The 18,147-nt window shown below is 37.6% G+C and overlaps 1 protein-coding gene across 1 annotated transcript; it reads left to right on the forward strand.

The window, feature by feature from the left end:
* Positions 1-4,158: 4,158 nt before the first annotated feature.
* Positions 4,159-16,445, forward strand: LOC121913659 (C-type lectin domain family 4 member E-like). Its single transcript, XM_042436382.1, has 6 exons — positions 4,159-4,411; positions 7,216-7,344; positions 8,816-8,983; positions 9,195-9,361; positions 9,572-9,687; positions 14,682-16,445. The coding sequence occupies exons 1-6, from the start codon at positions 4,294-4,296 to the stop codon at positions 14,854-14,856; spliced, it is 873 nt and encodes a 290-aa protein (XP_042292316.1). The 5' UTR covers positions 4,159-4,293; the 3' UTR covers positions 14,857-16,445.
* Positions 16,446-18,147: the final 1,702 nt, after the last annotated feature.

Here is an 18,147-nt window from a genome sequence, read left to right on the forward strand (position 1 = left end):
GCATGCATCTTGTGCACTATACTCTTTGGTAGAGGGGTATGACGCCATTGACAGGCGACCAAATGAAACAGTCCATTATTTTTATTAAAATTACAGATTTCTCTGGGTTTGAAAATTGTTGGAAACATTTGGGATAATGTAAGTACACAACTCAACAAAATATATAACATAGGTCTAGTTGTTTTTAGATATTTTAATGTGGAATAATTACATATTATAGCTTTAAGCTATCTTGACAACAAACTCAGCACTCTAACGGTCACCCAATTCCTCCAAGTCAACTTAAATCAAAAAACTGTGATTAGCGATCTCAAATATTGACAGGATTTACACAGAATAGAACTAATATGACATAGAACAAGATATAATCATAAGATAACGTTAGCATCACATCTGATGTATAAAAAAAATTAAGTTTATCAGGGAGTTTCAGCTTATCTCTCTGACAGTTGGATAGAACTTTGACCTGTGTGCGTACGTGCACACACCTACGTAACTACACTGAGCATACCCACATATACACACAAACCCCCCATGGCACACAGGTAGGAGAAGCAGACTCAACTGAACAAAAACAATAAACAGGAATGATTTGGTGAAATTCATAACTATGTTTACATTAATCGGTTACACATGGTACTATCACTTCCACAATTAGAGGCTTCACTATTTTTGACAGTTGACGTCTCTCTAGAGGCAGTGCTGATCGTCGTTGTCCTGACTAATGTTGTGGCATCAGTGAATTTAATGAAATATTTTCCCAGGCTCAGAATTGTAGCGGTTGGTGAACAATGAAAATAATAACAGGGACGAACACACCCTCGTGAGAACTGGTGCAGCTGTTTGTGTGTAATAACAAGATGAGGCATGCCTCATTCAGTCTCACTCAGACTGTAGGGAACAACATCAGACACTAAAACCTTTTACACTTGATCTCCTGTCCCTAAATGGTCACAATATAACAAACTTTACATGTTGGTTACAAAGACATACTTCTGAAGTGTCGGTGTCTGTGTTTGATTGCAACCCAGTCGCCAGAAGAAAACATTGGCATTGAACGTTTCTGCAAACCACAGAAATGTTGAATATATACGTATCAACACGTGAATTACGTATCATATCAACATTTCTACAAACGTAGCATATTAACATTTCTACCCGTTGAATAATGATGTTTTATGGTGCGACAACGCTGTGGTTAAGGTCTGGTTAGGTTTAAGCACAAAGACCATTTGGTTAAGGTTAGGGAAAGATCATGGTTTGGGTTAAAATAAAAATAAAATATAAAATAAAAACGGCCAATGTCTCACTAAAAAAAGCCGGTTTTCTCGTCAGAAAAATGGCTGCAAATGTCCATTTTTGTCGGTTGAAACAGGAAGTGGACATTGGTTTCGGTTTCAAGGTGGTCTCGAAGCGTGTTCTCTGCTGATTTCCAACTTGCTGCCAAAAAAACGTACTTACCATCCACCTGCCCCTCCTCCTCCTATATAGGAAAGATCAACTCATATGGATCACATGTGAACTATGTCACTTTAGAAATGTTGAGATGATACGTATTTTGGAAATGTTGATATAATACATTTTGTGGAAATGTTGACATAATGCGTTTTGTTGACATTTTCATATGATACGTTTTGTAGAAATGTTAACATGCTACGTATTTCACATGTTGAAACCTAGATATTCAACGTTTCTGTGGTTTGTAGAAACGTACAGTGCGTGCCAACGTTTTATTCTGGCGACCAGGCTGTTGATTGACAACAGCTGGAGGCGTGTTTCGGTGTCTATGTTGGATTGACAGCGGGGGGGCGTGTCAGTGTCTGTGTTTAATTGAGGAGACAAAGTAAACAAACATGTGCTGTAGCCACAAGTCATGGACAGACTGTGTTGTTAGCAGTGGTAGTGAATGACCAATGGCCAGCATCTTTATTTGTTCTGTTAATGAATAAATCCAATATTCAAATACAGTGAAAACCACTTATAGTGATCACATTTGTTGGGTCAAATTGATCAATATAAGCAGATGATTATTATAACCATTTACTTTATTTCTACCATCTAATTGACATTATTATATTTACTACATGAATATAAAGTAATGAAACGGACAGCTTTGCCATTTACTGAATTGTATTGACTATTTCAAAATACAGTACAGCTGTTTCAAAGGCTTGCTGTTTAACTGCTGCATCTGGTTGACTCGTTTTTGGCAGTTTGTCATAAGCTTCAAGGAGACTGCGTTTTTCAATGGGGAAGCTTTCTTCTTCCCGTCAATGTGCAAGCCGCACCAGCCTCGGGTCCAGCTGGAAGCAGACGGGCTGTGCCTTGAAGCTGCAGGGGTGGGGGCCACAGAGAGAAAGCTGAACCAGAACAAACTTTTGGAGAAATGCAACCTGTAACGCTGTATAACCCTGACATGAGGAAAGACAAAAACATTACTAGGAAGAGGGGACATTTTACGTCATTTGATGACATTAAGAGTAATGTCAGGCTTTGCTGACAGCTTCCTGACTCATCTTTTAAAAAAAAGAGAGAAGAGAAAGAGAGAGAGGGGAGTAGTGGTCAAGCGAGCAACCCACACCCAGCACCTCCACATAACCCTGCAGAGCTGCGCAGCAGTGCCTGATAATGGTGCCGATACGGGTAAGTACATATCATACCTGTATCATGGGAGTAAGGTAAAAAAAAAAAAAAAAAAATTGAAAAAATAGAATTACCATAGTTTAAAATGTTTTTCCATGTGTTTTCAAGTGTGAAAAGACCCAAAATGAACACTGTAAGCAGACTATTGATTACTATAAGCAAATGTTTTAAACAGTAGGCTATTTGTATAGGAATGATCCTGTCCTGGGCATTTTGATCCATATAAGCGGTTTCCACTGTGTTCACTAAACCGAAGGTTCGTACAGATTGAAAAATAAAGTTAAAATTCGTGAGTGAATCACCCTTTTTATTAAAAGGGTTCATCCTTTACTCCTTCTCCACAGTCACATATTCCCGGAAAGATGACTGGATGCGGTTTCTGCATGGGTCTTACCGTAAATTCTGTCACAATAACCGTCACAAGACCGGAAACATATGGCCTTCCTTTCAAAATAATAGCACTAAATTGAGCGTGTCAAACTAGAGGCTTGTTTATTATGAAAGGTGTTAAATATAGTTTATTATTATCATTTTATATCATAGGTAAATATGCACTTTGAAAGTGTTGAAAAAATGGTGTTATTTTCATGTAGTTTTATATGAAAAGTTGTTTTCTTTCTGGAAATCAATGTATTTTGTTTGTATGTAATTATGTGTATTTGTTATTGGCTCATGTTAATAAATGTGGGAAACAACATTTATTGACATGTCTAATTGGCATATTTATCTCCTTTATAACCATTTTTATTCAACACATTTTCACTCTTCGTGTATTGTGTCTTAAATAATGTTTGTTTTCTTTGTTTTGTTTTTTACTCCATGTTTTTTTTTTATTTTGCTTTATTTTGTTTTGTTTTGTTTTGTTTTTTACCTGTATGTCAAAGACAAAATTGTTAGAAATTGATATTATATATTTTGTGTTGGATGGGTGAAAACAGGGTGGATGTGAATATATAAAGTCAACATAATCAAAAATATTGTTTTTATTTTGGTTTTTTGGGTTTTTTTGTTTTGTTTTGTTTTGTTTTTTTTACATAAAAGCGTTTCTGTTGCAGAGTTTGGCCGTTTTTAAAAAATATTTTAATTATTTATCCATTTTTACACTGTCCCTGCCTTATGTTACAATTCTACATCTGCTATATGTATGAGTGTCAGTATCAGAGTTGTTCTTATGATTCCCCTGTGCTGCAATGTTCAATAAAACAAGACGTTAAAAAAAAAGATGCCATTCATGCAGTATGTAAGGGTAAACTGTACACAGCCTAAAGCTTTTGGGGAAGATCATGCATCCATCCATTTGTGAGGTACTGTATGTTGTGCAGGAGACAAAAAATCACGAAGAGACTGATGACAAGACGTGGACTCTAATAATTACACATTAAAGATAGCAACTAAATAAATCAATAAATTCTCCATATGTAGGCATTTATTTTGAATCCCATGACCGTGACTCATTAATGCACTCTACCAAACTTGACTCCAGTGCGGGGGTGTCGATGGGGCGGGCGGGGATGGGGGGCTGGAGACAGCTTAAAAGCAGTTGAAACTGGGACAGAGCGCATTGGCTTGAAGTTTGGAGGCCACCTTCGTTCTTCGCTGAAACTTTCCAAACTTTTAACTTCGACCCGTCTCTCTTCTTCCATCTCTGACATGTCGACCACCGGCGGCGGTTCCGTGGCCTGTGAGGGGATGTACTCCAAACTGATAGACGACGAGCCTGGCGCGTATGACAACATCAACCACCGCAGCCCAGATGTGGGACTCGGAGGTAAGCACTTTTTAAATGACGCTGCAGCGTCTTCGAGGAGGATTTAAAACCACTCGCTTGTTGTATCTCAGTCTCAGTGTTGTATTTGAGTCTTTTTTTTTTTGTTTTTGTTTGATTGTTTGTTTGTCATATGAACTTTTAATAGCCTTCTGTAGTTCATGCTCGCTGTGTTACGCAGTAAAGACACAATTTGAAACATATGGATTCGCTTCACAAAGACAAACACAGTCAAAAGCTCTAAAAGCTCCGTTTTAGAAATCTGTGTGCTCACATCACTCCTGTTTACACACTGTTTGAATTTAGAGCTCACTCTGGTTGTGTTAATATCACCCTGTAGAATATTACAGAATGAACATTAAGGATGCAACCAATAATTATTTATCCTTTCTGATGAATCATTTAGTGTCAAAATGTCAATACTGACATTACTGGCGTTACTGTTTTTTGCAGTGCCACTACCGTAATTTACTGTAACAATTAAGTGCTGTAAAAATTATGACAGTATCCTGCTGTAGAATGTGAGGTTCACAGTTTGATACTGTAGCTAGACCTGCAGTATTATTCTATATTTTTTAAGTGTTGCTATTGTAATCTACATGAACAGTTTCTCACTGTAAATGTTACAGTAAACAACTGAAAAGTTTTCGTCTTATTCATATTAATAAAAACAACTATAAATTGCAGACATATACTGAAAATAACAATATGTTTTCAATCTTAATGAGGTCAGCTCAGTTTTACATTTAAAAACACATGACCTTTAACAGCTGGCACATAATAGGACAAGACAAGTGACAGCTTCATGGAAGTGAGGCTTTCAGATATGCCAAGTATATTCAAGTATGGGTGTTTAAAAAAGGGTTCATGCCCTTCCAAAGGGGGTCAATGTAAATCTGTTAATTATAACATCCTGAGCTGTCAGGAAAAACTTAGTCGTAAGTCTGAACAGCAACTGCTTTTCAAACTACTGTTAAAAAAATATAAAAGCACAAATAAACAGTTTGCAGGATACACAATTTGTAATGACTTCAAATGTCCTGTGTCATAATTGGCAGAAGGTTAGCATTCAGGCTTCCAGGCTCACAGCTCACTAAGTGAGAAAGAAACACTGTGAGTGAGAAACCTAACTTCCCTTTATGAAGTGACATCAAGATCCTCAGAAGAGTGGTGTTGAGGATTCACTGTGAGTTGTCCTGTCTTCTTTGTATTACTCTCCACAGCTGGCATCTGTTCCTCTGAGTTAATCACAATGATGTACTTGAAAACAACATGTAACACATCACCATTTATGTCCCAGGTTTTAGTACAGCTTGGCAACAAACTACAGTATATTTGCAGCAACCTAGCTACAGCTTAGAAACACATTTGGGTTGATAAAGCAAGAACAATAAAGCAAGAATAAAACAAAATAGGCTTAAAATATGAGGTTTCGTCTACAAAATGTCTGAAAAAAAGCCCATTACTGTTTCTGATATAGTTTTGTCTGGGAAATCCAAAACTCAAAGATATTCTTTTAACCATGAAATGAAAGAGAAAAAAGCAGCAGCTCCTCACATTTGAGAAGCTGGAACCTGCAGAAGTTTGGCATTATACCTTGATAGATTGTGCTTATTTTCAACACAAACACAGAGAGGAACTTTCAAACTGAATGATTTAAAGCTGTGGTAAAACATTATAGTACATTAAAAACATGAATTGCATAAACCAGTGACATGTACCCTATAAGATTTAAGCCTCTTAAAACGTTGATAGGCAGAGAAGTGATGATAAACTCTTGACTTTCCTTGTGTCTGTAAATGTGAAATCAAATGTAAATGTCGTTGTGTGACGTTTAGCTCGAAGCTAGCTGTGCCTTTATAGTAAGTAAAGCCTCTCAGAGCTGCCAGCATGGTTGACTCTTTAGTCCTGTTCTCAGTTTACAGTAAGAAGAATACAGAAATTTTGTAGTATTCAATATAGCTGACAATAGTAACACAAGTGACTTCTTGTAATGCTACTAATGTCTAAATTCTGCAAGAACACCCAGAACAGAAAACAATGAAAGGCTTTCTGTTGTTATGGATCTTTATAGTATGGATGTTTATTAGGACTTTTGTCTTTTGTCTCTCCAGCACCACAGTTATCGTGACTCCACACAAACTCTCCTCCTTAGGATGATGAATCTTGTAATTTCAGATTTATTGTATGATTATATTAAAATCAGACAGTTGGCAGGAATTTAAAAACATGGATCCAAACAAAATGCATTCACGTATCTCTGAAAATGAGCAGAGGTAATAAATACATCAAAGACAAAATGTAAATAATAAGAAGAAGAAGAAGAAGAAGAAGACATCCCTGAATCTGTGTGGGAATAAATCTTCCCACCTGGTATTCGCTGCTTCACATCCAAACAAATCAAAGCGGTTTTACTCACTGCAGTGCAGTACGCTTTATTTGATTTGAGATTTGGATTTGAGAGTTCCCATGTCCCAAACTGCTCTGACATGTTTGACTGTCACAAGTCTGAACAGAGCAGAGATTAAAGGGCGCTGACCTTCAAAAATATATCATCAGCAGTTTCAGTTCCTTTAATGCAACAGTGCATGACATCAGTGGATATTAATCTCCCTTTTCAGCTGAATTAGCAGTACTGCTTTATTGCGCTGTTGCATTTTTAGACAATTTTTGCATCATTGTGATGAAGTTCCTCAAATTGTCATACATTTCATTTGTCTGCACTAACCAAAAATTGACATAGAGAAGAAAACTCTGTTAACTGTTTATAATCTTAATAAAGATTCCTCCCCTCTCACCTGCTCCAGCCCACCCAGTCTCTCCAGTCAGACTGACCCCCAGGCCGAGCACCCCGGGGCCCTACCGCTTCACCACCATCTGCCTGGCTACGCTGTGTGCCGTCCTGCTGATCTCCATCATAGCTGTCACTGTACACTGTGAGTACACAACTGTCACATATTCAGTTCTTTCATTCTTTTCTCGGTGACATTTAAACTTACAACTACATTAAAGGAAACCTGCAGAGTTTTTTCTGACAATTTTTGTATCACAAACCATGGACACGATGTGATTCACTTTACCGCTGACTACAGACGGCAGTGATACATGTAGACAGTTGGTGGCAGTAATGTGCTGTAAAAGGTTGCGATTAAAGATAAGAACATTGCGAGCTGATGTTAAAAATGCAAGTTTCACAATATTGTTCGTTTGTGCGAATTGTTGAGAAAAACTTGACTTTAAAAAAAATGTTTTTTAAAGTCTTTGGTAAAAATATTTTTCTAAATAGTAACATCAAATTTCTTATTCCTGGGGGAAACAGAATTAGTGGTGTACTTCTTGTTCAGTCTTTTTGTTCTGTTTTATACCTCTCAGTAATGACAGTTTCTACATATTTAGTTGTATGTTAAAGTAATCACACTATGCAAAATTGTGTCATTTACTTTCTTTAGGAGTAACTAAAACAACTTTTAAAACTCATTAAGTATGTAGCTAGCCTGTATTCTACTGTTAACATTTTACCATGAACACTGTCAACACAGTAGTTTGTTCACTGTTGATAATCTGGATTTTCAAATTACATTTAGCACTCAGGATAATCTGGCCATAATTATATAATAAATAGAAAAGAGAAAAGAAAATTGGATATTGAAATGACGAGTTGATATTGCGAAACAGAGATGTGAAAATGGGAAGTAAAATTTAAAATTCTGAAATGGAAAATAGAAGAGCTTAAATGTAAATATTCAAATTCGAAACTTAAATGGTTATTACGAAATGTTAGCATGCTAGCATGCTAAAATAAAATGATGAACATTATCTGCTAAACACCAGCGTTGTTAGCGTTGTCATTGTGACGTTAGCATTTAGCTCAAAATACTGTTTTACCGTAAGCCTGATTTTTACTACTTTGCTTGTTTTCATGTTCATGTTCATCCACCAGGACTTTTTAGGGGGTCGAAAATAATATTTCAGTTAAAGAAATAGTTCAACATTTTGGGAAATGCACTTATTTACTTACTTGCAGAGAGTTAGAGGAGTAGCTTGATATCTTTCTCATGTCTGTATGGTTAATATGAAGCTACAGCCAGCAACCATTTAGCTTAGCTTAGCACAAAGACTGGAAACAGGGGGAAACTGCTAGCGTGGCTCTGTCCAGCAGTTATAAAACATACCACATACCAGCAGCTCTAAGGCTCACTGATTAACTTATACTTAATTTGTTTAATCCTTACAAAAACTTAAGTGTACAAATTTACATGTGGGTTTCTGGGTTCTAAGCAGTTGCCAGGCAACCAAAGAGGATTCCAGGAAGTTACTGTGCCTAGCCAAGAAATATGTAAATAATAATAAATGATGAAGTGTACTGTATCTAGTGACTTACAAGTGTACTGTTCCTCATGTGCACAGATAAGAACAAACCTCAGGGTGGAGGTGAAGGGACCCCAACGTTCCAGAAGCAGACGCAGGAGGCAGATGTGTCGGCTCTGACCGCCTCCATCAGCAAACTGCAGCAGGAGAACATCCACCTGCAGAAAGAGGTGGAAGAGCTGCAGGCCAAACTGGCTGCCACTAACGGTAGACAACATATAAAACGGCTTATTTGTGCATGGGTGTGTGCTTTGGTCACATATATGTCAACTTTTAGCACCTACTGCAGTGCTACTCTATGAGAGTAAAGTGTGCATTTGAGTTAGAGCTGTGACATTAAGACATTGGATCATTGGTGGATTTTTCCTTTTGTAAATTTATTTCACCAGTTGGTCTCTCTCTTTCTGTGTGTGTTCAGCTCCTGAGGTGGAGACGACGGCGCCTATTGTCTGCCCGACGGACTGGCATCTCTTTAACAACAGCTGTTACTTAATCTCCAAATCATCTGAGGATTGGGAGGAGAGCAAGTCTTACTGCGAGAGGGAAGGAGCTCACCTGGCCATCATCCACACGGCTGAGGAGCAGGTACACTACAGTCCCCATCTTTCCCTAACTTTAACTGTACCTCAGTAGTCATTTGAGAGAGATGTTGTAGAAATTAATAATTTTAAAATTGAATCTGAATCATCCAAATCAACATCTGGCAAACAGGGTTATATTCTCTAACCACAATGGCACATGACTGTAAAAACAATGATAAATGTGTTCTTTTTTTCTACTTAAATATTTCCTCAGACATTTCTGTGGGATCTACTTCCCAGAGGCCACTGGAACTCCTTCTGGTTTGGGATCACTGACGAGCACACAGAGGATCAGTGGAAGTGGGTCGATGGCACCCCGCTGGTTGGAGGGTTAGTTCTCTTCTTTTACGATTTATCTTCCTCCTAACACATTCAAAACCAAACTGCATACTGTTCTGCAGTCTGTCTCTTTTCATTTTGAAAACAGGCCATTTTTTAAAATGGACAAAGAATTTGAGACCACATACATAAAGTGTTCTCAAGACTGAGATACTTTTTGCAGGATTTGGACAGCAAGGCAATTTGATTTTGTAGCACAGGCAGGCAGTTTGTTCCAGATAACAGGAAGTAGCTAAAAGCATCTTTACCACATCTGGATCTGGTAGAAAAGGTTAGAAAACCACCACCTCATGACTTAAGAGCTTTGACTGGAATGTAGTTAGAAATATACTGGGGAGCCAAACCAGTACAGTGCTTCAATAAATCAGAAGAATTTAAAGTTGATTCTGTACTGCACATACTGGGAGTATGGAAGCAAATCATTGCAACAATAATTGGCATTATATCACTTATTGAATATTTAATGTTGAAATTTAAATACCAATTAATTTAATTGCACTGAAATATTTGACATTGAAAAGCATCTTTCTGAATTTATGTGGTCTGAATTTCACTTTGTCAAATATTTGAGTCATTTTCAAGCTGTGCAGTTTGAAAAATGTCATTTTCAGTATAATAATATATTATAGTATATAATATAATATTGCGATCTGAACAGACGGGAGACCAAGGAAAAGTAATCAAGCCTGAATGGAATTGATCTGCCCTCTGGCCTACCAGGTTACCAAATTATTTTGTTTTCAAGCTTTCCTTTTTCACTTGTAATTTAACCCATCTGACGCTCCTGTCAGGGGAAACTCGATCATATATGATACAATTTGGCTGTAGCAGATGCCGAGAAATATGCACCTCACATTTTAGTTGTAACTCCATTTTGCGTCGCCACTCTTGGTGCTCCAAGTTGGACATGACCCAAAGTTAGAGCTGTCAAAGAGTAAAGAGCACAGAGTGACTTTTTTAACGCTTCTAATGCACATATATGTAATGTATTTTCAAAAAAGTGCACACAGGCAACTTATTTCAAGCTCAGTGCTCTTCCTCAGGCAGCACTGGGGTCCAATAAATATGAAAAAGGAAGGGAAAAGTAGGCAACATATTTTATATACAGAGAGCTACTGAAGAGGGAGACACGGGAAACCAAAATGTGTAGATATTAATAAAGAGATTAGTGCTATGAAAACCATATCTGGACATCACTAAAACCTACAAAAAATACAAAAGTGTACAATTTCTTATTTATTATTTAATAAAAGGAACTTGATCAGGTGTAAATGGATTCAAAAAGACATAAAACATAAAATGTTACAAAAGACTCAGAGAAAATGTCTCTGTTGGTGGATAAATTTAGTCAAGAGTTCTGATGCAAAAAACAGATCTCACTTCTGCCTGAACTGAGACTCTTTTGGCTCCAGACTGTCTGTGAAACACACATACTTGAACAAACACACACAGTTTGACTGATTTTTTGACTTTATTGGGTCTGTTGAACATTGACCTCTTGCACACCTACAGGCTTTGGCACAGGTTCTGTCCGACCTGCAAAACGCACAGTGACAGTTACTGGCCGGGTTTTACAGTGAATGAGGCTTGAATGAGGAGAGTCGGACAGCCAGAGGGAAGATGTAGCAAGAAGGAGGGAAATGGAATTGGATGAGGAAAATGAAAAATGTTCAGTGCAAACTCGTTATCATCCATTGGTAGCAGGTACTTTTTGGTTGGCATTGACTGAAATAGGAGCTTAAGTTACTGATACCAAAAAAAAGATCCTGGATTCTCTGAAAAAGTTTAAGTCTTTAAAACTAATGCGGATTTGAAACCAATGTGGACCTTATTTTTAGGCACACATAGCAATGTGGCAATATTGGTCTGTCTATCGCTTTGGTTCAGACTGAAATATCTCAACAATTATTACATGGATTGTCTTGAATATTTGTCTCATATTCATGATCCCCAGAGGATGAATCCTAATGGTGGCGATACAGCCTGTTCTCACTGCCAACTCGTCAAATACCGTCCCTTTGTCATGCCCCTCTGTGTCATTTTTTTTGTATATCAAGGCACTGGGTACCCCTTAGCATCCTTTTTTTAACGTGCAGGTTGGTCTGGTAGACTTCTGTAGAACTCCCACAACATCTGAAATAGACACCATGAGACTGATGACGTCTATTGAAGGTGACAAATGTCCTTATTCGGAAAAAGGTAGACTTAGCTGGACTTAGCTAACCCTAACCCTAACCCTAACCTTAACCCTAACCCTAACCCTAACCACGTGGTTTTGGTGCCTAAACCTAACCAGACTTTAACCAGAGCGTTGTCACACCATAAAACATAATTATTTTTTAAAAGCGATTTGTAACAGTTGGTGCAGGTACGAAAGACACCTCCAATTGGAATACGTTATACAGATAAAATTTTACAAACTGCTGTGATACTGCATGTTGAAAAAGGTGTCCAATAATGACACAGATGGGTTTACATTGGAGTAAGTTGAAGGGCCGGTGCGTCTCATACAGACGTTAAAGGATGCCGTGTGCCGAGATGCCGAGGGGACAACAGGTGGGGTGATACCATGACTTTTCCTCTAGCACACAAAGATATGACTTATACAGTGAAAATTTTGTACATCTACTAGATAGATAGATAGATAGATAGATAGATAGATAGATAGATAGATAGATAGATAGATCGATATTGGATGGATCGGGATGAAATTTGGTTCACATATTTATGTTCCCCTCTGGATGAACAGTGATAACTTGGCTCTAATCTGGCTCTAAAAACTGCCTGGGCTCAGGTTAACTTGAGGGAATTAGTTTCCATGGTATCAGACTTTCAATAATCCTGGTTTCTGCAACAGTTTCAGGGAGCCCCCTTCCTGGAACAGAAAATCCAGGAATTTTTATGAATCTTGATCCAGCAGATGTGGTTAATTCCGCCAGAGTCACGGCAGAATCAGCCTCCTACAGGCAAAAGTTTGTTGTTGGGCCCCTATACAAGTGTATGAAAGCAGAGAAACGTAATCAGCTCACGCCATCCATCTGCAGCTCTGATGTTTTGAAACCTCTGAACGTATTGAGGAGAACGAGCATGTTTTTCTCCCTAAACTTTATAGAAAAACTGCACTTATGAAATGTCATGCCGGCTAGTGTATTCTGTCATTTCATGTTGTATTCTGATTCTGGTTGGTTTGTAGTGGTGGGTGGTTGCAGCAGTCATGTTGTGAGAATTGGTTTTAAAAGTCAGAATTTTGCACCAGTTTATCTCTGGTCACCAAAGCTCCAAAACGGTTGTTGGTGGACAAGTCGTTTCCACCACAGTTTCTCTCACGATTGTCATCCTTCATCTCAGACAACCCAAAATCGTCTGTGAAGGTAGCCTTTAAGGAGTTAAAGGTTCGAGTTCCAGATGTGAGATAACAGCTGGAGGGAGACCAGGCTCACGTCTGCCTGCCCTCGCTGCAAACAGCAGCTCAGAGCAGTGTTATGCAACTGTTGCAGCTGACCTCTCACCTCTGATGAAAAACAAATGTGTCAGAACCAGACACATTGTGAAGACAGAACTGTGAAGAGATCGATTCTGCTTTAGTTGTTTATAATAATATTTTGGCTTCTGTGTATGAGAGTTGCTGCAATTTTGTTCACATCTGCCTCGACCGCAAAATGATGCATTCCTTTTTTCTTCAATGTTTTTTTCCTGTCTTGTGTCAACTCAACAGAATTTCTAATAACCATCTGATTTCTCTTCCTCATTTTCAAAGTATTTATCACTGACTAACTTCTTCTCATTCCTCTTTTGCCCTCACATTCCTTCCCTTCCTCTTTTCCTGCTGACTTATTTTGTCCTCAGTCTTGGCTCTGCTCAGATGTTCCTGGTTGTTTACTGTAATATTTAACTTTTGTCTATTTATCCACTGAATCACCAGACTGCCCTTCTGGACAGGTGTTGAAATTTGTGGGGGTTTTTATCTACTGAGTATTGCTTAATTGAAATGAAGATCTCTTCATTGTCCGTAGTGCTCAATGTTAAAAGTTTAGAATAGGATGTGTTCAGTGGGTGACTATTCAAAGTACAGATTCTTTTTTAAATAAATGTAAGAACAACATGTCATTTAACAAGTTCTCATACTTAAATGACAAAACAGCTTGTTTGCCGGTGCCTTATAAAAAGAGCCATAACTGTACCAAGAAGTCTGATTTGATCCATTTTTGATCTGCCACACTTTTGAAGGATTTAGCTGGCGATTTTCTATGTTTCTTATTGTCAACAAATCTCATGTTTGGAGCCAAACCAACAATGAATTGATCTATTAGCAAGTATTGTGTGTGCACCAAAGCCTGATACATATTATTCCTCTTTGCTGTAGACCTCTGTCTGTGTTGTTGTCCAAAAACACATCAGTGAGCCACACTGCTGCACTGAGTGAAATGATCCTTGGTCACACAGATTACAGTCACAGTAGTTTGAAACGGCTCCAAAGACTAATAACAGCGATCACATTTTCAGTCTTTGGAGAGTTGTTCAGTGTAGATAGCTTCGCTAGCTTGTTTTGCTACGTATAATGACCGCTTGCCTTCATACTACATTGTAAATTTCTCAAAGAACTTCAGGACAAAGTCAAGAGGTTATGATATGTAGCACAACAAGCTAGCTAAGCTCTGCAAACTGAACTGTGTTCCTGCACATGCTCAGTGGTGTCTGCCTTAAACAGAACCACTCTCTGTAGACTGAAAACCTGATCGCTGTTATTAGTCTTTGCTTTTCTCTTCTCTTGCTTTGTTGAAAACATTTTAAAACAAAGCAGATTTTGTAGTGAATTAGTTATTTAGTCAATAAAGTATGTTTTAATACTACATCATCCGTAGATTTTATTGAGATAATGTAATATTGTAAATGATCATGTCATAAATGGCAAGTTATGCACTTCAGTCTTTACATCACATACTTAATACACTTCATGTCTCTCTCATTCTTTTTCCTTTCTGTAGTTTCTGGGAGGACGGCGAGCCCAACAACCACATCAACGAGGATTGTGGCTACATTGTGAAAACCCGTGTGCTGGAGCGAGTGGCGACAAAGAGTTGGTACGACGCCCCCTGCAGCATGTTCTTGCCCTTTATCTGTGAGAAGGAGATGGACGCCAGTGCCAGGGTGCCACACTGAGACATCAACACCGCTCTGGAAAAACACAAGGAACCAGTCAGTAGTTGGGCAGGTTTTTAAAAAACGTCTCTCTATTTTCCCTGAAAACCTTGGATTGAGAATTCTGATATTTTGTGAGCATAATACACCTTAAATTTGAATTCACATGTTCACATCTAATGCTGTTTACTCAGATATTGAAATTCATCCTTTACAGGAAGAACTTCAGATATAATTTTCACCCAAATGAATATATAGTATTTCAGACATTTTTGTGAATGGTCAGGTCTGTCCAGAACATGGAGACAAGCACAAACGAGGTTAAAAGTAAAATATTTAGATGAGTTTACAGATGAAAACAGGTAGTATATTACTGAAAATCTCTTTTTTAAACAGAATTATTCATACTGATTTTAATTTTTTACCTATTTTTTTGTATTTTTTTTGTAACTGAAGTTATAGTGAAATTTAGAAATATGGTAAAATAACACAAAATTGTAATTTAAAAAAACTGTTTTTTTCTTCATGTGTGCTTAGAAAAGTGAAGGGAAAACAAAATAAATAAAAATAAAGGACTCAGTAATCAGATAATTTAACTAAGTTTGTATATAACAGGGAATAACATACAGACAAAGACATAAATACTACTGTAGATGGAGGGAGATGTTCACCTTACTTTTCAAAATTCTAGTTTTGTACAACCACGTTCACAATTTACTAAAATCATAAAAACCATAAAATTATAAACAAGAATATAAACAAATATTTGACTCCCACCTTTTCTCTCAAACTGGCTGGACATGGGAGAGCCCCACAATCTCATGTGTCGAAATGCAATCAGACTGAATATATAGTAGTTACAGGCACGTTACATTTCCATTCAAGCAACTTTCCCTGCAACCGGCCTAAAAAGGTCATGATGTCATGTTTCTGACTGGACTGAAGGTGCTAGTCTGGGCTATTTGCACCTCCTCTTCATGCATTTTCTTTCCTCTTGCATACAAATATTCATTTTACTTTTCCACTGATAATGAATCATCTCTAATGGCTTGTATGTAAAAAGGTGAGCGGCTGCAGTTGGTGGTCATTTAGTTTACCAGTTATAATTTTTTAAAACAAACATTTGAGCTTCATATTCCAACAAAAAAAAAAAAAAAACAACGCAGATGAGTCACTTTCTAAAGCTTTGGGGGAGGATTGTGGTGCTTACATGTCTTTATGTGATCAAAGATGTTACACAGTTGTGGTGCTAGAGTGCATCTGTGCCTTAAATTACACTATTCATGTTTTTATTGATTTTTTTTAATCAGGTGAAAAGCTCTTTTCAGTTTTAAATGATGTTGAATGTACATTATTAGATGATATTACCTGTGCAAAAAGGAATATCATGATGTTAATTTTGTGTTATGATTATATGATATAATGTATGGTTATGTCATCTCATTAAGAATGAATTAATTGAATGAATGATCTGATTCTGATTATGCACTTTTTCTGACTTTAGTATTTGCTCAGTTGATTGAGTCGTTTTTACTGCAACATAAATTTATGCAGAAATGTGTCCTGTGGATCTAGTAATAAAGAATAAAGATCATTGTTTTGTTTCTTAATGTCTCATCTCACATATTTCTTCACATACATGAAACTTTATTTTAAGTATTTAAAGCTGCTCTAATCAATGTTTTTATATTAACAAGAAGTGAAATGACCGCATGCAACATGAAACTCTGTTGGTTGTAGTCCTTCTCAGTTGCACAGATCATTTTAGTGTCTTTCAGTTTATTTTTTTGGTTTTACAACTTTGCTGTTTTCATTCAATCTCACAGCTCACATGTTGTCATTTATAGCAGCAGCAGCAGAGTAGGTGGAGACCAAACCAGAGCTAAAAGGTGTGTTAGTATTGGACTTCAGTACATCAGATGAACAGAAACCACTGGGGCTGAAAAATAAAGCCAATGCAGAGGTTCCTCAAATGGCCACTTGAGGCTCCAAAAGCGAGTCAATCCCCATAGACCCCCATGTTAAAATACCCAACTTTGCAGCAGAAATAAACATGTTTACAGCCTGGTATAAAAAACGGATTTGGTCTCTATAGCTTATTTCCTCTTTCATGACAACTGTACGGAGGATTTTTTTCATAACTCACCTGTTTAAATTTTATTAAGCCATAAAGTTACGCATAATTAAGGACGTGGCCGCTTTGAGTGGCTTGTTTCTCCACCTCTTTGCCCATTTTGGATTGGACGTCACAGTGGCTACATCCATATTTTTTACAGTGCATGACAGAAACAAGACTCAAAATGAATGGGAATGTTGCTCTGTGTCTGCTGGATGTGTAAATTTGCACCTGTTTGATAACACAGGTTGGTCGTATCAACTTTATAAAGTGATCATATGTCAATGCCTCCAAGTGGCCAAAATAATGTAATTATGCAGCTTTAATATAACACCAGATTTTAGCTATTATGATGATAATAATTCAACAAAAAAAAAAAGTATTTGACCAAGATTAGGTTCTCATTTTGAGGTTTTGAGAAACCTGGATATTCTACCTGGAGTACTCCGATAGAAACCATGACACTGTGGCATGTAAACACCTTATCCAGGTTTCTGAACCACTTCATAGTGGCTGACATGGGGAGAAATCAAGACACCACCTGCAAGCAGACGATCAGGAACCTGGATACCGTTATAGTCATGTGTACAGGCATATGAATTACCATGTTTTTCGTGTTCCATATAAACGCCATATCCCATATATAATCAAAAACAGGATAAGGCTCAAAACCAGGATACTAATGCACATATAAACGCTCTCACTGATACATGTTCCAGTCCTTCACAAAGTCGAGACGATATCGATGGCCAAAGTGCAAAACCTCCTATCTGCAGAATTTTCTGATTGGCGGATTTCACTTTGGATGATGAGAACAAGGAAGGCTGCTTATATTCAGTCTGTCTGCTGGATAATCCCGCCCTTCATTGTGACAGAAAAGTCACCTGACGAAAACCTCCTACCAGATTCGCTGGGAACATGTTGAGTCACAAAACCTCCAATCTGCATCAGCACCAGACCGAGCTGAAGTCTGACCCTGGTATACCATAATGTAGTAACTATTACATTTATTACACTGGACCTGAAAACAACTTAATTTTATTTTTAATTTGATTCTAATTATTAACTTGATTTAGAGCATCGTTTTGTAGAACCTCTTCCAACTTACACCAAGTGCAAAAGCTCCTATCTGCAAAATGATCCAGGAAAAGTGGGGAAAAACCTCCTATCTGCACTATGCGAGGCACTAATACCTA

Source organism: Thunnus maccoyii, chromosome 15 (assembly GCF_910596095.1).
Source record: "Thunnus maccoyii chromosome 15, fThuMac1.1, whole genome shotgun sequence".
Taxonomy (NCBI): domain Eukaryota; kingdom Metazoa; phylum Chordata; class Actinopteri; order Scombriformes; family Scombridae; genus Thunnus; species Thunnus maccoyii.